Raw genomic sequence first — 25221 nt, forward strand, 5'->3', positions numbered from 1 at the left:
TAAAATCTCTTTTAAAAAGTCATTTGCAATAATAGTAATTATTTTTTAAAAAATGATTCACATTGTGGCATTCAATTCTGATTTATTGTCCATGAAATAAACCCTATAATCATTTCTCAAAGAAAATTAAGAATTTTCACCTTACATTTCATTATTACATGCAATAGATTCCCAAATATAAAAAATCATAAAACTAAAGCTACACATTGCACATCACCATCATATTTTAGTATTATTTAGGCCATAATACTAAATATCTGAATCTGACTTGTCATAATTTCTTATCCAGAGAATTTTTTAAAAGATTTATTTTCTGTTTTTTTCAACATTTACCTTTCTTTAATCTCTAGATAAAAATTAACAATCAATTTAGGACATGAAGTAAATCTAGGACTTACTGGTCACATACTCAAAGGTACCTACAGACTGATTCTATAGGATAGAAGTTTCCACACAGCATATGTTTGAAGTCGGATTATTTGAAATGGCACCTTGGTTTTTAATGCAATACTAGGTGCAGTTACCATAAGCAAAGTCAGAATATTATAAATGAAGATATTCCAACACAAAGACTTGTATGATTTTGTTTAGATTGTCAATGGTTGCTTCATCCAAATTTTCTTCATTGTCATCCATGGTGTGCCAGACTTCGGGAAAAGGAGATGGTATCAGATGTAAAACTGGAACACCTAATAAGAAAGAACCAGCTTACAATGAAGTGCATATTTCTCATGAGAAAATGTCATTTTTTAAGCAAAAGTCTGAGAGTACTGTACCCTATAAAGCCCGTGAATAATTCATCTTTGTGTTATTATAATGCTTCTATCTAGCTTCCCTTGTACTCCAAAATCATTCATTCATTAAACAAATATTCATTTAGTAAGTAATTACAAAGGGCCCACCTTGTGCCATTCCTTTCTAGGACTGCAAATTTTATCAGAATAAAGTCAAAACCCTGTGCAAATGGAGCTTACACTCCAGTAGAGAAAGAGGCAAGAAAACAAAAATAAAAAGTAAGTTCAGAAAGTGATACAGTTTATAGAGAACAATACATAAAGGACTAGAGATTGAGGGGCAGAGAACAGGGCCCAGTCAGGTCTATTTGGAAACTAATATTTAAATATAGAGACATGCAACAACAGGGAAAGCAAAGTCCGCAGAAAATCAGTATTCCAGGCAGCAGTATTAGCAGGTGCAAATGGGCAATTTAGCAACTGAGCAACAGTGTGCTGTTTCTGACTGAGGAACAGGAATGAGGACTCTGATTGGATCAGACCAATATCTTGAGTGAGAGGCAGGAAGTGATGTTGGAGAAAAAGAAGAGAGTCAGAAAATGGCTGGAAAATGGAGGCCTTTGTAAGTCAAGTAAAAATGTATTCTATGTGATGGCAACCCACCAGATCTTTAAGTCAGAGAAGTAATATAATTTAAGTTACATTTTCAAAGTGGGCCTTTACTCCTGCCAAGGAGTAGAGAAGCAAAAGCAAGACCCTGAAGGCAAAAGTCTTTGGGTTGATTTAGATTTCCACCATCTTAATATCAAATAGATTTCATCTTCATTAACCAGAAAAACATCAGAATACATAAAGTATAAGAACACAATCTAATTCTATAAATCTATGGCCATACGACCCTGAACACAACTGATATCAGACTAAACAGGGTGGGGCCTGGTTAGTACTTAGAGGGGAGATAGTCTAACTCAATTAAAAAGTAAAGTAGAGGCCCTCCCTGGTGGTGCAGTAGGTTAAAGCACAGCACTAAGAAGTTTAAGCCACTTCCGCATGAGTTCGATCTCCGCCTGCCCTGGAGAGATCCACATGGTGAGGCAGACCTCTTCTGACCTGCCCTCTGTTCTCCTCAGCAGTGTACTTCATCGATCTGCCTGTTCTGCTCCCCACTCTGTCTCTGGTGAATCCTCTCACCCTCTGCATCTCTGGCCTGTACCCCAGTTCTGTATACATAAGTAAATAAATCTTAAAAAAAAAAAAAAAAGTAAAGTAGAAAGTAGCATGTCAGTGGTGATAGAAGCTTTTTCATAAATATTAGAGGTGTAAGAAAAAATAGAAGTGCATATTCAGGAATTTGGAATGGCTTTCATGAAAAAATAGAAGCCATGATATTGTTGGACATTTAGTTAATCAATTAATTAAATGTAAAGTTCATCCCTTAGTTCAAATACACATAAATACAATAAGTAAAAAATGTGCATGCCCATGCATACAACATACATGAGCACACACACACTCATGCACACACACACATTACCTTTTCGTAAAAATGGAATATGATCATCCTGAATCACACCTCCATTACCATAATTCTGGAAATACGGCGACTCCCAAGAGTGATTCCTGAGCAAATCTAATTCATGGAGTTCATGTTCTGCAGGTGACAGACAGCAGATGAATATTTATTTTTATCTGATCAATGTTCAGAATACGCCCAGAGTATGAAACCTTAGCACATGTGAACATCATTTCCGAAACATTATGTAATAGTAAGCACAGTCACACCCATGACAATAAATACCTGGGCTGAACGTGGGTGTGTTCATTTTGGAGTAGTTCTACAGAGAAAAGAATCATACATGATTCTTGATTTACGGGTAAGAATCTCCTTAGGAATAAAACTCAATAGATTAATAGAGAAATGGAGAATGAGAAAGTCAGAGGAAATTGGAAGACAAATGCTTGTGTGCTTAGTCACCTAGCATCCCGCATGAAGAATGCCAGGAGAGACATGAGGATTTGAGAGAGGAATACTCAAACAGAATAGAGATGAAATACCCTGATCAGACGTTCTCTAGAAAGAGACATCATTACAACATCCACTGGTGGTTCCCAAGGTGTGTTCTCTAACCATTAACATCAGCATCACCTGGGAACTTGTGAGAAATGTGAACCATCTGGCCCCTCCTCAGACCTACTGAGGCAGAAACTCTGGGGGTGGAATCTGTTGCAACAGCTCCTGGATGTGATTCTGGTGGTGCTCAACTTTGAGAACCTTTAGTTTATAGTCCCTGTTCTTGTCATCTTGTAACCAGGACTCAAGAGTTACATAGTCCATAAAATATGTTCTGTGTTACATGGTTCCAAGATGTTCATTGCTACAAGAGAATACAAGAAGAATTTAAGAAAATTGAAACTTCCCAGGATAGTTGTTTTTGTTTTAGGATTTTCTTTTTCTTTTCTTTTTTGCTAAATTTACAGAGGAAATGTAATGTGGTAAGCATGCACATGTAATAAGATATTAGGAACATTTACCTTAGGATATAACTTTTCCTTATGTAATTAGAGATGTAGTTTGAAGTCTAAATATCACTGGGAAGGGCAACATAAGGGGCTAAAATTGCATTAAGGTGCAAGTTACCGATATAAATTCATTCTGATGGAGGAAATAAGAAAAGTGCACAAAATCCTTGAAAGAAGGCCAAACTCAACTTCCTGAGACCACCATTAAAGAAAAGAAAACATACTAGAGGAAAGCAGCCCCAGAACCTTATGGTAATAAAGTCACGATAGCAATCTTTCAAAGTAGGAACTGAAGTTTGCCAAAAATAAGCTTGTGAGCTCCAGGTCAAAGTTTCTCTCATGATATTCTAGACCTGGGTATTGGCAAGTTCTGAATGTATGGCAGAAACATGAGTTAAGATGGCAATACTCTTCCTACTGCTTAGAAAGAACACAATTCTATCCTACTACAAGAAATCGGTGCGGCTGGTAAGGAATTCCTCGTCTAAAGTGCTGACCTCAAAATACAGAACCTCCAGCCCAGATTCTATAATAAAAATCTACCTCTTCCTGATGTCAACTGGTTTTTCTGTGTGTGTGTGTGTGTGTGTGTGTGTGCGCATGTATGTGCTGGAGGTAGAGGTTTAGAGGAACAAAGATATTTCCTTTTCCAAGTCCAAGTTTCTCTCTTAGCCAAAGATACCTGTTTCTTTGTTTGGCCTGGCCTGGCCAGACCTAGCTGGCCCTCACTTATTTGACACTAAGCTATCTCTTAAATGACTCTTGAAAGATGTTACATCCAATCTCTTACTCAGTTGAAGATAGAGATTGTACTAGAGTCAAAGAAAACAACATCTGGATAAGTAGGGAAAATAGATGACAAAAACAGAGCTGGAAAAGGAAAAAAATGAAAAATATCGGCCCTCCCTGGTGGCGCAGCGGGTTAAAGCACAACACTGAGAAGCTAAAGCCACTTCCGCATGAGTTCGATTCCCGCCTGCCCCGGAGGAGACCACATGGCGAGGCAGACCTCTCCTGACTCGCCCGCTGCTCCCCTCAGCAGTGTATTTCAGTCACTCTGCCTGTTCTGCTCCCCACTCTGGCTCTGGTGAAGCCTCTCGCCACCCCTGCACCTCTGGCCTGTACCCTTCAGTTCTGTATGCATAAATAAATAAATCTTTAAAAAAAAATGAAGAATATCTTTTGTTATCATTATAAGGACATAACATTCATCATCAGCTGGTATAGTTTACTGAATAAATTTTTTCCATAAATGCATTCCAAATTGTTTCAAACAAGGATCTTAGAAAATATTTTCAAAAAATTTCTAAGGATATGCAAATATAAAAAGCAATATTTTGTTTCCATTCCAACATGCAATTTCATGCAGAAAACCAATGTAAGCCTACCAAGAGACATGAATAGTAATATAAGCTAGCCAACAAAGTAAGAAAAAAGCCAGAAAAGTATATCATATAATTAAATTATACACTGAAATAGTAAATTTAATTTTTTCCCAAAAATGTTTGTCAGTAAGAAGACTGCTTTTTAATAGCGGTGCTTACCAATTACTTGAAGTCTTTGAAACCATCTAGCAGAGTTTGGGAAAAAATTGGGAAATGTTGGGTTTGGAGCTCCAATTAAATCTAATAAAACCAGTAAATCCTAGGAGAGAAAAAACATTGTTTTGCCACTGTTAACCAAAGCACCTTTTATACACATTGAAAAATCAATCAAAATTAACTGTACTTTAATAATTGAGACTATTATGAGCAACTATGTATAAATGTATGACAGTTTAATAACATGGTACGGTAATTACTTTTGGAGAACTTTTTATATCTTACTTACACAATGAAGATAAATAGAAAATGATAGATGTTTCGTGTCTATAAGTCCAAAAGGATATCACTAAGGATAATTTAGACAAATATTTCATAGTTTATTTGTTTTTAAAGAGTACATTTGCTATATTTTCCAGACAAGAACCCAAGCCTATCTGATCTCATTCCATTCTAATTGGCAATTTTCCTTAGTCTATAATGTTTCAAGTGCATATAAGTGAGTACTTGGATAGTACTCCTCAAAGCAGTTAATAAGAAAAAAGTTTTTGACGAGGCGATATCTAACCTTATGTCTCTGTCTCTACTTCATTTCCTATCCAATGAGGAATTCAAACTTTTCTAATCTCTAAAAGCCTCTCTGGTTATAAGCCTCTATAATTGAACCAGTGTTTTGTAATTGTTTGGGCTGTACAATAACCAGCAGGCCTGAGGATTCCTTGAAGACTATCCCCCAGGTTAAAAACTCCTGACTTAGGGACGCTCCCTGGTGGCACAACGGGTTAGGATGCAGCACTGCCACAGATGCTTCAGTGCGAGTTCCATCCCAACCCTGGAGGTGATCCACATGGCGCAGCAGACCTCTCCTGACCTGCAGGCTGCTCCCCTCAGCAGTGTACTTAGTCAGTTGGCCTGATCTGCTCCCCGCTCTGTCTCTGGTGAATCCTCTCACTGCCCCTGTACCTCTAGCTCTGTATGCATAAATAAATAAATCTTAAAAAAAAAAAAAAAAAACCTCAACAGTGGGGGGAGGGGAAATGCACTGGACTTTGGTGATGGCTGATTTGGTGACGGGAAGTCCAAGGGGATTATAACTGAGATAGGAAAATGTGCAAAATGATGTAAAAATAAACTATTATATTATTAAAAAAAAAAACTCCCAACTTCCACAAATGAGACAATGTACCAGTAATTATCTAGCATAACAGATAAAATTTGCATATTCTAGGTTTATAGTATCTACTAACTCATTAATGATGATTAAATATATTCATTGAAGGAAAAAGATTTGTTTAAAATAGGGTTATATTCAAAGGTTGGGTAAACTACTAAGATTCTTAATTATCACTATGGATTCATATATTTGGACTGAATAATAAATTTGTCCCTGCTACTGATCCACCAGGTCTTTCCTCTTCAAAAGTTTTCCAGCCACTTGGACAGAAGAGGCTGGATGAGGTGCTAACCATGTTCCTCTGACACCATTAAGAGTCACCAGTGGACAATAAGTTGGACAAAATGTCCATGTCAGATGTGTTAGAGTCATAAAGGGTATTTCATGCAAACTGGACTTGTAAGGTAAAGGTCAATGAGAAGGCAAAGGACAGAGTTAGGGAAAGGAGGTTAGGCTGGGCCATCTATTCAGAGAGGGAGACACCAGCTGGAGGAGAAATAGAGGTAGTATGACGTTGCCAGCTGGCATTAGTAAGGACTTGAAGGCTGAGTAAAAGCTAAATGTGAGAAAAAAGTCAAAGTAAAGAGAGAATCCAAAGTGGGGTGAAGGACCAGGGGTTGTAGGTCAGGAACAGGGGTAGAAATGGGACCTTGTGTAGCACTCATTGGTAATAAGAGCAGGGTTTTAAGCAGCATCATAATGTCTCCAACCCCCTGTTGAAAATACCACACCAAAACTGAGACATCAAAATATCACAGACATATGGTGATGGCACAGGGGTGATTTGGCAATGGGAAGCCCACGGGGATTACAACTGAGATGAAAAAAATGCATAAAATGATGTAAAAAGAAACTATTATATTATTTAAAAATATATCACAGACACACTCAGAGTCACTATGACACTTTGAAACCCCCAGGACATTCTTAACTCTCCACCCTACACTATGTCCTTCATTTTCCACACTCTCTCATGACCCAGCCTCCTCGAATTTTATGGAGCCCTCAAACAAGGGATTTGTTCTCTCCACCTCTAGACAGCATTGGGGCAGTCTAGAGGTGCTCTGAGTGGACTGAACCGAATCTGATGTTCCCTTTACCTCATTTTTTACATCATTTTAATTAAGCTCAAACATAACTTCTAACCCAGAATCATTCTTTTTTAGCTCTGGGAGTCCTCAAAACTCCAATGTCTGCCAAGGAATGTTCTTTTATAAACACTCTGCTCCAAGGATACTATAGCATTTTTCAGTCAGGGACTGGTGTAGCTATGGCTTCCAGTGAAGCACAGCCTTTGAGCTACAGCACCAGAGAGCTCATGCAGACCCACCATGCCATGCAGCTGGGTGGTGTCTCTCGCTCCGGGTGGGTGTGGCGTCGATGCCATCTTGGAAGCTAGGTGCCTAGATCCATACAGAGAGTCACTGTAAGACCAGTGAAGAAATGCCTCTTCTCCATCAAAGAAAATGAACTGGAGTGAGAGATCTGGCTTGGTGTCTGAAATATTCTGGCAACAAACACAGCAAAAAGATAGTTAAAATTCTGCAAGGATTAAAAAAATAACAACAGACTTTCCTATTCATTGGGGGAAAAGGTAGAACAGGAAGCTACTAGAGCAAGGGAAAATATGCCAACATTTATTTTGCACCGCTTCCTCCAAAAATCATCACCCCTCCCACAGTTCACACACAGAAACTTCATCTTCTTGCATGACTTCTGAAAAGAGAAGTGTTGTTTTTTTTTCCCAGCTCCAGAGAGAACCCTGAAATGATTAGTCTGCTCGGGTGGACACCTCCCAGTTCCCTTTCAAGGGACATACTGTTTTGGCTTCCAGAGAGAAAACTGTCAGCAGAAGGCCTTCAGCTGTTAGTCCCTTTAGGATTTGTCTGAGCCAATGGTATGCTATATCAAAGGCTTGTCTAAGAGGGCCTGGGAGCTCTCTCAACTGGCCATTCCACCTCCAGAGCACCCCAGGAGTGCACTGAAGCTGATGCTGAATCTGTAATGCAACTTAACTCTTCCTCTGCTTACTCCATTTCTCCCCTCCTGTCACAGGTGTTGAGCCAAAGCCACATGCTAAGGAATGACTGAGTTGCTAAACTACAGTCAACAGTGTGCTTATCAGGGAATCCAACCTGAAAGCAAAGCAAGTCTTTTTTGCTTTTTTCTCTACTCATTTAGGCTGCAGATTTTTATTGGGTCTAAGTTCACAAATCTGCCATTGGAATGCAACTGGGGCAAAAAGAATAATAATTACAGCCTTTCCCTTAAAGAATCTATATTTTACTTGGGTTTGGGAAATATAAATACATGAGCATGACCAAATGTTCCAAGGATCACAAAGGCAACATAAAACTCCTCTATAAACTGGACAGACTAGTGACAGAATGCTTGGGCATCAAAAAAGTTGTTTTGGAAGTGACAGTATTAGAGCAAGACTTGGAAGGCTAAGTAGGACTGTGATCCACTTTATAACTTCCATCATCTTACAAATCTCACATTTCAGATTAGTCCTTCTGGTACCCTAACCCCACACAGTCCTTCACCTCCACAGGAAACCCTAGTCTGTTGAATCATTCACTTTTCCACAGTCCTTCACCCTCATGGGGTCTTCATGTCACTCCATATTCAGCTTAAGTGGCAGTCAATTGTTCTCATCACTCTTGCGTGCTTGCTCAGCTTCATCCCTCTCTTTACCTTGGTCAAACTGACATGGAGAAATGGAAACTGAAGTCCAACTCTGCCTATCTTGTGCCTGAATTAAGCCACTGAACCAGCTGCTGAGAAACACACAATCCTGCACTTTCAGCCTCGTCACAGTCTCCAGGGCCTGTGTTCCTAATGGAACTAACTGGAACTGAATTGGACACTTCCTTTCTCTGTTATGGATGTAAGCTTTCCTTCTCCCTCTAAAGAGATTTAATACTGTCCTCTAAGTCATCTTCTGTTCCTGTACTCAGTTTTTCTGAACCATTTTCTCTTTTTTTTTTTTTTGCATGCTTGCGTGCTTGTTTTCATGCCTGAGACTTAAAGATCTGGTCATTCGTTGGGTTTATTCATATTAAGCAATAAGGTACAAGCGTACCCATTAGAGACAACTCTCTTATCCTCTTCCTGAGATTAGGAAGAAGTCTCATCGCCCTGCCTTTGCAATGACAAAGGTGAGAAATCAATCCCACATGCACAAGCACATTTCCAGCTTCCGCTGGTGTCACAGCTAGAAGCATCCCATCAGCCAAGGTAAGTCAAAGAGCCAAGAACAAAGTCAAGGAATGAAGAAGTACAATTCCTCATTCCAGTGGGAGAACACAACAAAATTAAAGACAGAAGATGTGAATGTGTGTGTAATCTCACTGCTGGAGCTAGTAGGGATGCAAGGAGTTCGGACAATAACAGCTTCCGTATCTAGTCTTTTCAATCATTACTCCCCTAATCCATGACTGTCAAAGAGCTTACAACAAATTTTTTATGCCAATTAAAGTACTAGTGGAAGACTATATCATATTCTCTCAAAAGTTTTATTCACAGCCAGTTTTTTCTCCCAATTTTCCTAGGAGAGCTACTTAAAATGTCTCTGTATTTACTTTATTTTTTTAATAGGGATCTCCACCTAACAACCTACTCATTCCTATTTCTGGTCCCCCAAAGCAAATAAGAGCTCCCTAGAGAAAGATAAAGAATCTCACCAAAAGAAAACACACCCTCCACAAAGGCTGTGTCTTTAAGTCATACATCAATTCATGTCCTTATAAAAGAAATGCAAATATGAAAATTTTAACTTTTATGTCAGCTTCTGAACTCTCTGACTGAACTGCTAGGGGAGGGTGCTAGTTAAAAGCATGGGAGAACATGGGACAAAGACCTTATAGAGGGTTCATAAAACAAAACAAAATGGAAAAACAGTGGAAAGGATACCGAGAGGTTGTAAACAATTCTTGCTTTCTTCAAGTTCAGCATATCCAGCAAAAATAGAACCAAATATCTCTATTACTTCTATTACAAGATAAACCTTTCACTTCTTTACCCCCATTGTATCAAAGGCTGGCTCCTATATAAAGCTTTGAGGGACGAAAAAAGGCATTTGCTGCCTGCAAACAAAGTTTTTTGTTTTGGTTTTATTGTGTTTACTGGTTATGAGTGATATCAGAACAAAATGTCTTCTTCTAGCTTAGCACTTTTTTCCAATATACCCTTAAGAACACAGAGGCTGAAATAACATCTGAGAGTCCCAGAAGTATTTTGAGCTGAAAACATAACAAAAGATCTGCTATGCTTCATAAAATTGAGCCGAGATTCACAGATAATGACAATAATGCATTTCTGCTTCATGCTTTTCATCTTGATGTGTCTGAATTACGCACTCTCTGCTTCAGAGAAACTTTGCAGCAGCTCCCTGCCCCCATCAAGAGAGCCATCATTTCTCAGATTAGAAGGTTATGATATTTCATGGCTATACACAGGAAGCAATAGACACAGGTCTAAGTGTGCCTGTACCGTTCTACCACCCTGTCATCTCTCCACAAAGAAATGCTGTATGTAATTTAAAGGGAATTCATAATGGAGAAAGCAGGTGCCAATCATGAATTCACTGTTGTATTAACTTCTCAAGGTTAATATTTCAAGGAATGGAGTCTTCCAATTAATATCATTCAACCTTATCTAATTTTACAGCAAAGAACAAAATGTACTCAAAAAACCTACATTTAAAAATTACCTTCCCAAGGATTCTAGAGTTTACTCTGAGTTATTGCTAATATGTTTTACCCCAAGAAGCTACAAGAGGGAAACAGATACCTTCAAAGAGAGAAGTTTCTTGTCTAAGGCCCGGGCAAGTTCCAATATCATCGCACATGGCACAGCTGAGTCTGTGGCTCCCACAAACACCCTGTTTTCCCAATGGGGAAAATACTTGGAGTCATAGTGACAGGCGAGGACCAAGTGACGCTTAGCAGTGGGACTGAGGGTACTGATGATATTGGAGAAAGACCGGTACCCATAGGGTGTCCAGCTCAAGAAGGTGTCTACTTCCAAGACCCAGTCAGCTTGAAGTCTCTGAATTCTTTGCATGATGTGCTGATCAAAACAAAATACAACGTGTCAGGTCGAGACATATTTTTCATTTGTTAACAATTTTTAAAATTTTTATGTAACAGCTTTTCAAGTCAAAATGTAATATATGGCTATTATATTAATAGCAAGGATGTTTACAAAAATGTGAATCCTCTGCCTCCCCTATAACCTTCCTCCTGCCAGTCAACCCCCAACCAAGTGTTAATATTACTAACATTAATAGCCTAGTGCACATTGTTCATTCCCTTCTCCTTGTACTTCTCTATGCACTTAACACAAACACATATATTTGGCAAAGAGGTGTATATTTTATAGGGTGAGAATCCTACTTTACAAATCTCTCTGTCCCTTGCTTGTGTCAATAATATATATTTGACATTCTACATGTCAAGCAATAGAGAGCTAGTTCTGAAGGTGCTAAAGTTCACTTGCAATATTTCTAGGCAGCTTTGAAGGCATGTTTGAGGCATATTAGGATCCAACATGTCTCAATTAGCACATTAAGCTTTGGGGGGGCCCTAGAACTACAGTGGTAGGTCTTTTTGTCCCCAGGGTTTAGCATGTGCCCCAAGTCCAGAAAATACTTCATTGATGTCTTGAAGACTAACAAAGGGTATTTGTGCTCTTCTGCTAAAGAAAATGTAGGAAGAAATCCATAACAAGGAGATGTTTGGGGCATGGATGAAGTCCTGACCAATCTAAGACTCAATGAGCAAATCTGAGCCATATGACATCAAGTAGTTTTCTCTCTGCATTCAAGGTAGGGCCAGACCCATTGCAAATGTTGATAAGAGTAAGAAAGAGGCCCTCCCTGGTGGCACAGCACAACACCATGAAGCTATCACCAACTACTGTGGCACAAGTTTGATCCCTGACCAGAGAGCTGATCCACATGGCACAGCAGACCCCTCCAGTCATATCCACTGCTCCCCTCAGCAGTGTACTTCGGTCAGTCTGCCTGTTCTGCTCCTCACCCTGTCTCTGGTGGCCCTCACTCCCAGCACCTCTGACCTGTACCCCAGGTCTTGTATGCATATATAAATAAATCCTTTTAAAAAATAGAATAAGAAAGAATTTATTTTCCCATCTCTCCTGGTCATTGTGGGCCTTACAAGCAACATAATAACTGATAGAAAAAATGCAGCAGATGGAAAAGAAACATCTCTTTCAGGATTAAGACACCCTCTTTTCAAATTTAGAATTTGTAGTATGAGAAGATATGAGTGAGTTCATTCTGTTCCATCTGCCCTTTCCTATATTTATTCTTCCTTTGTCTCATTTTTCTGACCATATTCCACTTACTTTAAAATGCTACCTTAAAAATGTTTTTTAAATTCATACAATAAATTAACCATCAATATAACTAGTAATTTGTCCCACAAATTTGTCCAGTGGGAATGGACCTTGAAGTGAAAAATAAATAACTTATAATAACTGCAAATGATTGGGAGATCTTTTCCCCCCAAGAAATATACAACATCCTAGCCCAGCCAAGTCTTGTGTGGTCTGCTTTGACTGCTATGACACAGCACGTAGGCAAAGGCCTTAGAAACTGTTTCAAGAAGCTTTCAGGAAGAGCAGCATTCTACAGTTAATCCTGCAAATGCCAAACAAACAAACAGTGCCCCTAGTTTGCCCACGTTGTTTTCTGTAGTGAGATGGACTTTGGCTCCAATAGCTAGTATACCAGTATCTTGCCTTTTTATTACATCTACCAGTTGTCTTTTCCTAAAATGAAAGGAAATGTTTTTAACTTTTTGGACATTATTGTTCATATCTCATTTGTATTATTATTCTCCATCATTCTTAATTCCGGAGCTTTGCTCACTGTAGACTTTGAATAACTGTGGGTTGACTACAACTAACAATTACTTTCAATAAGAATGTATTAAGTTACATGACATAGAACATTTGTAATTTCAATGGAGAGAAATCACCATGCCACTAAAATTGCTTTCCTCAGAAAGCTATGCTCAAATTTTGGGGAAATTTTTTTCTCTTCATAAAAGGGGTCATATGAAAAAACAAAACAAAACAAAACAAAACACATATACTCCAGAACATCTGGTATCCAGATGATGAACTGCTCTGTAAAATGTCCTGCATGTCAATAGCAGCCTGAATACTTATCCAACGAATTGGGTTTAAATATTTGTGTGTGTGTGTGTGTGTGTGTGTGTTAGTTTGGCTCAGCTGATTTCTCACATGCAAACTTGGGTCTCAACTACTAAACAGGTCTTGACAACCACCTCTGATCTCTCTGTCCTGATCTCTCTAAATCCACAAAAGCATCACAAATGTTCCAAGAAAGCTCTCCCTGAGGTAATGATTTTTCTCAGTATAAATATTTTTTATTTATCTTAGCAACTAATTTCTTTATAAACAATCAAATTGGCTGCACAAGCTAATCAGGTCACCAATATTTCTTGCTGCTGTGCTTTTGGCTTAAATTCTCAGTCTGCAACTCCCCCTACAATGCTCTAGACTAAGTTCTAAAAACCACTGCTCTTCTCGCTAGAAGGCACTTAGGCAGGAAGCACGGGCTCTGGAAGGGCATCGACAGCAGCTGAGCTGCCCTAACAGTAGGTAGCAAAAAACCTGGGCCCCAGGGGCGCTAACATACAGGCCAGAACAGACTGTATCTTGGATCGTTATACTTTTTTTTTTAATGGGGAAGAGAGAAAAGGGGACAGAAATAAAATAAATAAAAATGTAGACAATGAAATATATGCTAGCAATGCACGTCTTTATTGATAACTGCAAAAGTTAATTCACTAACCAATTTGATATCAAGTGCTCATTATTTTTGAGTTTGAGGGTCTTTTCTAGCTATCATCTTTATAACCTATAACCTGTAATTACTATTTATAACCTATAAATTATAAACCATTGAATGCCCAAAAGGGCTTTGGTAGGAAAAAACTGCCTACCATTCTTGTTTAAATTTAGTTCTGAGTACAGGTATAACCCTCTTCAAGTGAAGGCCATTAGTGCAGCCCCTCATGACCACTCCGTGCCATCTGCTTCATCTTTAAAACCAAAACCCTTTGTCTTCTACCATTTAGGTAACAGCTCTCTAAAACTGGTGATTCTCTTCTCAAAAAAAAAAAGCAGAAAGTCAGCTCTCCCTGGTGGCTCAACAGGTTAGGATGCAACACTGCAAGCTAGCTGCAACCGCTTCAGGGCAAGGTGGATCCCCAGCCCGGAGGTGACCCGCTTGGAGCCACAGACCTCTCTGACCCGCCCACTGCTCTCCTCAGCAGTGTACTTCGTTGATCTGCCTGTCCTGCCCCCCAACTCTGTCTCTGGTGAATCCTCTCACCACCCCTGCACCTCTGGCCTGTACCCCAGTTCTGTATGAATAAATAAATAAATCTTTTTAAAAAATAAAATAATAAAAGAAGCCTAAAATCGAACCATCAGCCAGACCAAATCCAGGCAGCCCAGCAGTTCCAGTCTGATACTAAACCCCAAAGATTTCACACATGCATTGATTTAGGTTAACATATATTTTTCAATCCAGAATAGACATTTACTCAAGTGTTTAACTTTTTTAGTTGCCTATTTGAGTGACTAAGAAGATGAGATGGCAGATCTCACTTTCAGGTAACTCAGAACTTTGGCTCCCCCATTATCTCTTATGTGAAGACAGAGATGTCAGACAATCTTTAGGTCTGTGTGTGTGTTCTCACCTGGCGAGCAGCAAAGCTTCCAGGGGATCCAGGATATCGTTCTATCAGCAGGGGCCTTAAGTCATTTTGCCACATTTCAGAAATACTGGTGCCTTCCGCAACTTGCCGAAGAGAGGACGAATTCAAAATGGCTGGTTGGTGATAATTCTGAGGATTAAATAAAATTACTGAACTGGCTGGCTACCATTTCATAATACATTTACAACATTGCCAGAGACATTTGCAATCCAAAAATATTTGCATTGAGGCCCTCCCTGGTGGCGCAGCGGGTTAAAGCACAGCACTGAGAAACTAAAGCCACTTCCGCATGAGTTCGATTCCCACTTGCCCTGGAGGTGACCACATGGCGCGGCAGACCTCGCCTGACCTGCCCGCTGCTCCCCTCAGCAGTGTACTTCATGGATCTGCCTGTTCTGCTCCCCACTCTGTCTCTGGTGAAGCCTCTCACCCTCCGCATCTCTGGCCTGTACCCCAGTTCTATATGAATAAATAAATCTTTAAAAAAAAATTTGCATTGAACCTCAAAATAAAGGGTCAGCTCTTGTGTCAGGCAAAGTCAATAAAACTACTGATACTTTAAAATTGGCCTCTTACATCTGAAAAGTTAAATTAATTGTTTTAGCAGCTTTTTAAAATGCAAAATTAGCATAATGCTTTAAATTTGAGAATTAATCTTTAACATTATGTTATGTAACTTTTAGTGATTTTTGGTACAGTTGTGTAAAGCTAAGTTTTAAAAATATCAATTACTGATCTGTTCTTAAGAACACCTGATATTTAAAAAACTACAGACAACAAAACAATATGCATTCATTTTTAGCATAATTTTTCTATAAAAGGCTATGTGATATTATAGAATAAGCAACACCTAGGGTCAAAGAAGGTGAATTCAAAGTTTCTGACTGTCATTTATTGGTTATAGACACTTAATTTCTCATTCCCTCACAAAATTAGGAATTTGAACTAGATCTGTCTAATTCAGTGACTACCAGCAGATGGAATTACTAAATCTTAAGATGTAGCTAGTTGAATTGCTTTAAGTGCAGACTAGATTTCAGACTTAGTACCAAAAAAATGTAAACTAACTCAATAATCTTTATAATGATTTATTAAAATATTCCATTTTATAAGTTAAATAAAGTACATATAAAATCAATGTTACATATTGTTTTTTACTTTTTTAATGTAGCTACTAGAAAATTTTAAATTACTTTTATGCTCCTCATGACCTATTTTTATTGAACAGTTGAACAATTCCCTTCAGTCAGAACTTGAGCATTCCATAACCCACTTATATATTGATATACTTTTTATCTTGACTAATATCATTTAATACTCTACTAATGCTCACATTCTTAAGTGCACCTACACATTAGCTAAGTAAACCTTAATTTAACCAGCTAATAAACATAACATTCAAATGTGCATTATGAATATTACTTTCCCCATGGTGTGTTTTCTTATGACACAAGTAATGATGGATTATTCATTCATTACATGTTTATCAGGAATGGAAGAGCAATTGTTCCTCCTTCCTATAGGGAAGTGAGTGGTTCACCCAATGATTTCATCCTAAAGGGAATGATGAAGGTAACATTGAATATGAATTTCTTTGAAATGCAAAGCAGAAATTGGAGGTTTGGCTTAGTCATAGCCCTTTTCAGGGTCAGTGTCAGCTGAGTATGTCTGAATAATCACAGTTATTTTCACTCCAGTGAAACACTCCACATGGCTTCCAGGAAACTGTGGAATTAGGGGATGCTCTGTGCCTAATTACTTATCTGCACTTTGATGTGCTGCCTTACTCTAAAAGAGCATGGGCCACGGATTCAGACAGATCTCAACTCAACCTCTCAACTCAGTTTCCTGCCACCTACTAGTTGTAACTCTGGCACAGTTACTCAGCCCCATTAAAGGCCAATTTCTTCATCTCTAAAATGAAGGTGATAACACCTACTTCCTAGGGTAACTATAATTAAGTGAACTAATATATGCAAATTGTCATAGTACACAGTCAATCATTTTGAGTTCTCTTACCTTCAGTCAACCATTAACGGGGTATAGAATTTAGTGCTAGAAGAAATCGCTTAATTCCAACCTTCTTGCTTTATATCAGTGGAAACTGAGGCTCACAGAAATGAGCTCACTTCCCACTGTCCTGGGAGAGTTACAAGAAAGCCCACAAAAAGCCCATTCCACAGACTTCCAGACCCCTGCTCGTTCTCTGCCTCCCCACATCACCAACAAGCTTGCAACAGACTCCCAACTGTTGCTGCAGTACCTGGACATCTTAAGATTTACTTGCTTCCTGGTGATATGTTTTAAAATGCAGTTCCTTAACCGATCTGTTACTGACTTTAAACTTCAGGATTTATGTTAAGTGCTCTCAAACAGCACTTTGAAAAGAATGTGAAAACTAAAGGCCACAACTAGAGAAATGTGAGTTGGGAAAAGAAGAACATGGAGGCAAGAAGGGTTACATGTTACCTAACCTGGCCAACAGGAGCCTGCCTGACCTCTCCTGCTACCTAACAAGCCCCATGAAGAGCCACCAACCCTGGTTCCCCAAGCTTGAGTCACACTGGTACCCACCCTTCCCAGGCCCAACACAGAGCCAGGCTACGCCCACGTGGGGCCTCAGCATTGCATCGCGGGGCCTTTCCCCTGTGGGCTTTTCCCTTCAGCTGTCCCAGGCTGACCCCTGCACATTTTAGGCTCTTTGCCTTCACCACTTTGCCTTGAACTGGAGGCCGCTTCCTTGGTTGACTCGAGGAAGATGTCATTCCTGCATACAGCAGGTTAGCTCCAGGAAGGCATAAAATAAAAGCCCTTTTTTATTTCCCCAGAGTCATGCAGTGGCTCACATTAAGCTCTCAATAAACTCTAGGTAAGGACAGATGTACTATCTTTCTACAACCATTTGCACTAAGACTATGTTTCCATAACAACAAAGTGGGCATTTCGGCCATCATAAATACCTAGTCAGTTGACTGCACTAGCAATTATAAAGATGAAGGAGATAGGCAGCTACTGGCATAAAGAACCAGAAAATGCAGTGATTCCATAGAGTGGGCTTTGCCCTGGGTGTGATTTACAGGTGGGTTAACTGGGGCAGTCACTGTCATAATCAACTATTGTGCCAGAGGCATTTCACCAGTGTCCTTATTTACTGTTCATTATTCTTTCCCAGAGCCTAGTCAGTCACCGAGGATGCTTCACTGCATGTCCACACTGAAAATAAATTAAGTTTGTGCTTAAAACAGATGACTTGTGGAAGCTTGAAAGAATTCTTGAGAGATTAGAGAGAGAACAGGAAAATAAATAAGCCTCGAGTATCTGCAGCTGTACCAAGTATTATGGAAAAAATAGAGTTGACAAATAACACCAAAAATTGTTGGATGAATGATGGGTAAGTCCAGTTGACAGGCCAATTGATGGTCCTGACAAACACTCACAGGTGTGTTCCTCAAGCTCCTAGCTTGACCATCCTTCAGTAAAGAGCCATGATCTCTCCGCCTCCCTAGGGGTACAGATCCCCCTGTGAAATCACAAAGATAAAAGCTTTCCAGTCAGTAAAGGATAAAGGAGGGGAAACCACCACACTTGATCAATTACTTAAACCTTTCTATTCATTAAAGCATTGGATGGAAAAGCATTTGACCTTTCCAACCTAAATGGCATCCATTCGATTTTTATAGAGCCTTGCTCTCAGAACTCAATAAATACAAAACTGTGGAGATGAGAGGAAGGAATAAAGAGGAGACACTTGGGGGAAAAGCATGACTTGAACACGTGGAAAGTAAATGAGGCAAAACTGTAGTGAGCCCACTGTTAAAGGCAAACCCCCCAATTTTCTAGGTTTAAGTTAGTGAGCAGGCACTTCGATGAATTTCTACTGGTTCAGACATTCTCAGAAGAACAAGCCTTGTCTTTTTCAACCAGGCAGAAAGTACAATAAGTCTACTTTGGCTGACAAGAATCTTTCTGTTTTCTAAAATGTGAACCAGATATCCTGAAGCATCTCCTCTAGGCGAATCACAGGGTGCCAGGCCAAGGGGGTTTTAATTACATAATTTGTAGAGCTAGCCCAGCTTGCAGGAGATTTGAGGTTCCAGACCTTTGATTTAAAGGGAGATCATTACAGACACACAGCCAATTCCGTTCCAGTTCCCACGCCATGTGAGTGCCTCCCAGACACTGCTCAATTAGCACCTGTGTCTACCTGTAAATTCAATGTTGCCAACATTGACTGAATTTGTATGTGTCAGATGCTGCTAACAGTACTATTGCAATTGTGGAAAAGTTGGGAATTAATGAGAAAAGTTTTTTGTTTTGTTTTTTTTTTTTACTTTATCAATGCTAACAGCCCTCTACCTAAAAGCCCAATTCTAGTTCTGTCACTTTTTAGTGACATGGAAATGCTTCCTTATCTGAAAAATGATTGGTCTAGTATTCACCTGCCAGATAGAAGCTCCAGAATGGCACATCATGCTTTCTTCTCCTATCAAAATTTGGCCTACCTGCCACTGACCTCCCTAGCCCTGTCTTGTGGCATCTCCATTGCTGCTTCCAAGAGAAGAGCTAAGGACTTTTAGAATCATGGAAGAGGGAAACACAAAGGACTTTTAGAATACGTGTGGCTCCAGAACCCAAAGAATCCAACCTGTTGGAAAGAGCTAAAATAGTTTGCCCAGAGCTGACCCTGGAGGACTATTAGGTGAGGCCAATTCTCTGGTTTGTGGTTCCTTTATTCAAAGCACCTGCCCCTTTACCCCTACTATGACTTGAATATTTCTCCTTACCTTTGTGAAAATAAATGAAAATCCTACCAATGAAAATATATTAGGTGGGGCTTCCCTGGTGGTGCAACAGGCTAACGTGCAGCACTATGGAGCTGTCCTCAGCCTCTGCAGCCAAGTTCGATCCCTGGCCAGGAAGCTGACCCACATGGCACAACAGACCTGCTGCTCCCCTCAGCAGTGTATTTTAGTACATCTGCCTGTTCTGCTCCCCATGTTGACTCTGGTGAATCCTCTCACCAGCACCCCCTCCATACACACACACATCTCTGGCCTATACCCTAGTTCCTGAATGCATAAAATAAAAAATAAACCTTAAAAAAAAAGCAAATATATTAGTTCCAGCTTTATGGTAAAGATTAGAAATAATCTTAATATCTAAAAGTATAGTTAAATTATGAGATGATGATTTATAACCATCAACTGGTAACTTTTAAGTAAGTCTTATTGGCTCAAGGAGATACTAATGATAAAGTATTGAGAGACATAGCAAGATATATATGTAGCATATACATGAAACACTTGTGTATGTTTATTTTTAACAATAACTTTATCGAGCATTTACTATATGCCAACCACTGTGCTAAATGCTTTACATGTGTAGCTCATGCAATTCTCATTAAAACCCAGACACAAGTATAGTTATCTCTGCAAATAGAAAACAGGTTGTATGTATGTATATATGTGTATATATGGAAAGAGAGAGGAAGAACAAGACTAGAAATAAACATATTAAAATGGTTAATAGCAATTAGCTCTGAATGTGGAATTATAAATGAAAATACTTAACTTTTTAATACACTTCTCTGTATTTTCCTGGTTTTCTAAGATGAGTACATATTAACTGAAAAATTGGGAAACTTCAAAAAAAAAAAACTGTGCTTTTCAGTGCATTGGAGTTACTAGTTTCCTTTTAAATACATGTGTTGAAACCCTTTCGACAGCCAGTAGTCATTCATGCTGAGGAAGGACTGATCTAGGAGTATACCTTTAAACAGTTAGTTGACCGGTTTGTACTAAAGAAGTTTGTCTCTACAAAGGAAAGGGGTTGGGGAACAGGGAGAGGGAGCAGGAGACAAAAGTAACATTGGAATAAAATCTATCCCAGAATGACCTTTACGTTACAGGGAAAGGGGGAGTGGGAGAATGAAAGAAGTTGCCAAAAGCTAGCTACTTATTTTGGAATTCCATGTAGGGTCCCTAAACCAAAAAGGGACAACTTGCCTGTATCTCTGGTCCCACACACCACACTCTTCACTTCCTGAGCACTGTGCCCTGAAGTTTTAGGTAGGACTTACCCACCCCAAAAGACCTGGAGGAGGAAAGGACGTGGTGTAACTGTGATCAAGTTTTCACATCAGTAAGTGCTCCAGAGGCCACCGTGAGATGCAGGTGAGATGGTGCCATATCAAATACCTGGCATGTGGATGCCCCTGCATATACACCTGTGGGCCCAGCTTTGAGTCGAACGATTGGCAATATTGCTTCTATGGGAAAATTGTTTAGAAGTTTCAAGTCAGCAATTTTCTACGCATAACCACAAACTAGGGTTGAACTGTTTTTCCCTATTACGTGATTCTGGGAGAGACACACCTTTCTTTCAAAGCAATGAAAATGGATTTCAAAATCCAGGCTTTCTTTACCATACCGCACCTTTTGGCAAAGCAGCGTACCAAGGGCACACCTCACCTGATTAAAATCGTTAAATGGGGCCCTTCCTGGTGGTGCAGCGGGTTAAAGCACAGCACTAAGAAGCTAAAGCCACTTCAGCATGAGTTCGATTCCTGCCTGCCCTGGAGGTGATCACATGGCGGGGCAGACCTCTCCTGACCCGCCTGCTGCTCCCCTCAGCAGTGTACTTTGTCAGTCTGCCAGTTCTGCTCCCCACTCTGTCTCTGGTGAATCCTCTCACTCTCCGCATCTCTGGCCTGTACCCCAGTTCTGTACGAATAAATAAATAAAATCTTTTAAAAAATTAAAAAATAAAAATAAATAAAATAGTTAAATGTCATATAAAGCAGGGAGCCATGTCTTTCAGTGCGAACAAATTCATTTCCCTGGCTGCAAACTGTACTGACCACCCAGGAGACTTTATATGAAAACCTGAAAAAATAAGGGAGGAGGGGACCAGAAATCAGGAATCATCACAGCTGATTGTGCTTTTTGCTTCCTTCACAAAAAGCCATTTGAAAGCAACTGGTTTTACCAAAGGAAGTGATTAGAAGCTTCTGAGAATACATGTGAATGGGCGCTTTTACCTTACAAGATATTTCTCAAGAGTTCAATTCTCATTAGTTTAAAACATTTTGAGAATCACAGCACTTTCTTCCACTCACAAATTCATCCTGCCTACCAACAATCCCCTTCGCTTTGTTCAAACAGCCCCACCCATTAGCTGTATCATAAAGACATGTCTGTTGTGCCTTTGTATTCAAGTACTTCAGATTCCCTTCCCACTTTGTGATCTGGGGGTACCTACAGTGATGTGAAGAGAGAATGTAACTACTTAACAACGTTCCTTGATAGATGTCACTTCTACTGAACCTTATGGGAAGTAGCAGCTTTTATTGAACAGTGAAGTCATTTTTGAGTGGACTTCCCTCAGCCCACAGGTTGTCTGTGGCTGGTGGTCTCTTTGTGTAAGTGGGGACATGGGCCCTGAATGGTGGGGCTAATTAAGCACAACCCAGAGAACTGAGGTAGGCTATTGGTGTCCATATGCTTGTGGCTGGGTGAGAGAGGACACTTGGGTCACCCCAGACTCTTGCTTCACTACTGTGCCCTGCATGTCAAATATGTGAGTAAACGCAGGCATACTGTAAGCATGTAAAGATCTGTTGAATAGCACTTTCAAAAGTATGCCATTTTTTTTTCTCCAATACCATTCAGATTTGCATAAGTTCCTAGCAATGTCATCACCTCAGGAGGTTACCCAAGAAAGGAAAATAATTGTGAACCTGTTTATTTCACACAGAGGGAAGTTGCAAATCACTTTTATCCTGCGTCCCTTGTACGAAATCTCCACCTACAACTAAGTTCATTTTCTCTGACCACTGTATTTTATTCTTTTGAGAAAATAATATTTTAAAAATCAAGCGCCTCGTCAGTTAAACTCCTTCTTTGAGAGCGCCTCTGCTTAAAAATCTAAAACAGACAATCAACAGCATATGTCTGTCCAGAGGCTGCATGGAAACTTCATCGTCCCTAGGGCTTCCTGGGATGCAGCGGTGGGGAGCGGCTGGAACACCCCCCAGGCTCTGCTGGCTCGGTGTCGGCGTGGGGAGCGCCAGACCGCTGGCCTTGCGGGTCTGAGTGGGCAGGGACTGGATGAGGCGACCTCACCTCCAGGCATAGTAGCCTCGAGCGAAACCCACTTCCTGTGCCCATCAGGACCCGCACCAGACCGGAGGCAGGGGAGGCTGGTGACATCACCCAGCTCCGTGGCGTCTCCCGTGGTGCCTCGCCCGGCCATCGAGGCACCCGGGGGAGGACGCAGAGCCAGGGTCCTGCGACGCTCGGTAAAGGCAGGGTGCCTGCGCCAGGAACCGCGGCTCTGTCCCGCGTCCCGCCCCACCTAGGTGGGGCTCGCCCCGCCCGGCGTTCCCGCACCCTGCAACAGCTGCCCAGGGGCCATCACGCAGCCACAGCCCCTCACCTTCTCTTCTGTCCAGGCGACGGCGCCCAGCATCGTAGGGGACAAGGTAGCCACTAGCAGCAGCAGGTGGAGGGTGTCCCCCGCGCGCCGGTCCCCACCGCTTGCCATCTCTCCAGGGCTGTCTAGGCGCGGGTTCCCCGCGTAGCCAGCGGTCACGAGCCCGGGAACGCGCGTCCTTCGCCTTCCCTTTTCTCCACCCTGGGGTTGATTGCGCCCGCCTCCGCTGGCTGCCTGGTCGCCTCCCCGCTGCGCTGCGCAGGCCGGAGCGGGAGCCGGAGCCCTCCTCCCCTGACCTTAGCAACAGGGGGCTGGACAGCCCTGGGAGGGCAGGCTTCCGAATTCTGGGGAATCGAGACAGCCTGTCTTGGAGAGCAGAAGAAAGAAAAAAGAGAATTTTTATGATCTCAAATGCCATAACTAGGATAGGAACGGGCAGCGTTCATCAGACTTTGTGGGGCTATGAGGGTTTACTAGCAGGAATGCACAGGAAATTGACATTTTCTGAATACTTCTGTCAGCCAGAAGTGCTTTCCCGCAGTTGTTTTTTGTGTTTGTTTGTTTTGTTTTTTTTTTTTTTAATCTTCACAGCCAGGTAAGGTGGATGTTAATCCCCCATTCTTGATGGGGAAACTGGGACACACACCACAAAGCCTGAACTAGAATCCTTAAAGTGTCCCCCCCCCCCTTTCTCTTCATTCCCTCCCTTTCCTCTTGTCTTGCCTTATAAGAGATTATCACACTCCTCAACTGGACCACATGGTCTCACATGGTCTCATTAATTATCTGAAATAATGATCTCCAGTGTTCACAGTGACTCTTTAGGAAGTTGTGTCTCCAGTGTATACTTTGTAACATCAAAGATGCCTGCTATCAAGAAAATCCTAGAAAAACATAAAAACAGTATCTCAATTTTGTTCATGAAGTTAAAATTCTGGTCTAAATGGTCAGGACAATCACTCACCATACACTTTTTATTCCAAAGTGAGATTGTTAGCCGGCAGCCAAGAGGTTACCCCAGGACCACCAAACCTGAGTGCTCTAACGGGGTCTGGTCATCTGTGTGCAGAGGCGACACAAAGCAGGTTCTTAGTGTGAAAGAATTTTAATAGAATTAATGTATAAGAGAAGAAAGGATAATAGTTTCCCAACAAAACACCCAGTTACCTGTACCCTGATGGGTAAATGCCCAGTCAAAGAGGGTCAGCCAGAGTGAAGCTGCTGAGGCAGCTTCTGGTGGGGAACCACAGAAAAGGCGATAAAGGGACCAGGCAAGTGTGAGACAAAAGGAGCAAAATCAAAGCATGAATCAAGGTCATGACTGACATTGTCAGCCTGCCTGTGAGTCTCTCACCCATGTGTCTCCTCCAAATGTGTCTAATGGAAGCTACGAGTAGAAAAATTTAGATGGAAGTTCTCAAAAGACAAGAACCTCACAAGACAAGATGGGGATAAAGAAGAATAACCAGTTGTTAAACTGGCTATGGAAGTTTCCAGAAATCTATAGTAGACATGGAAAGGATGATGAGTTACAGAAAACTAGCACAAGACCCCAAAGCAATAAAGTTCCACAAAGGAATGAATCCCCCAAAGAACACCAAATAAGAGCACTCTTTGCTCTGGCAAAATGCAGCTCTTAAAGGCCTATCTCTATGTTATCACCTCTTCCCCTCTCCCCCCTATTTTTTCTAGGAAACCTGCCCTTTTTAAAATGCAGCCTTTGGTTGTTTGTGTCTGTGCAAACATCTTTCCCTTAATAAACTATGTGCCAATGAATGGGGACTGCCAAAATATTTCTTGAGGGAACCAGGAACCCCACTCATTTGAATTCTATGGTCTCTACATGTCTCACCTCCACATTCCTCCTCCAAGACCCCCAAGTCCCCACTGCAAATCCAAAGCTGACAACCATGTGAGCTCTTCTTCACTAGGTTTCCCCAATGTCTCCTCCCCAAGTCCACATGCTTTCTGTGTTATGTAGCATCACCTGGCCACTCAGGGAGGGAGGGAATATTATCGCCACCTTTTATGCAGATGCC

At 40.8% G+C, this 25221-nt stretch overlaps 1 protein-coding gene across 1 annotated transcript; it reads right to left on the minus strand.

The window, feature by feature from the left end:
* Window positions 1-71: 71 nt before the first annotated feature.
* On the minus strand, window positions 72-23401 carry QPCT (glutaminyl-peptide cyclotransferase). Its single transcript, XM_004686290.2, has 7 exons — window positions 23186-23401; window positions 14732-14878; window positions 10764-11042; window positions 7300-7476; window positions 4799-4898; window positions 2269-2385; window positions 72-689 (listed from the first exon to the last, which is right to left on the minus strand). The coding sequence occupies exons 1-7, from the start codon at window positions 23291-23293 to the stop codon at window positions 544-546; spliced, it is 1074 nt and encodes a 357-aa protein (XP_004686347.1). The 5' UTR covers window positions 23294-23401; the 3' UTR covers window positions 72-543.
* Window positions 23402-25221: the final 1820 nt, after the last annotated feature.

This window comes from Condylura cristata, unplaced genomic scaffold (genome assembly GCF_000260355.1).
Source record: "Condylura cristata isolate star-nosed mole 26May11 unplaced genomic scaffold, ConCri1.0 scaffold00020, whole genome shotgun sequence".
NCBI classification, from domain to species: Eukaryota; Metazoa; Chordata; class Mammalia; order Eulipotyphla; family Talpidae; genus Condylura; species Condylura cristata.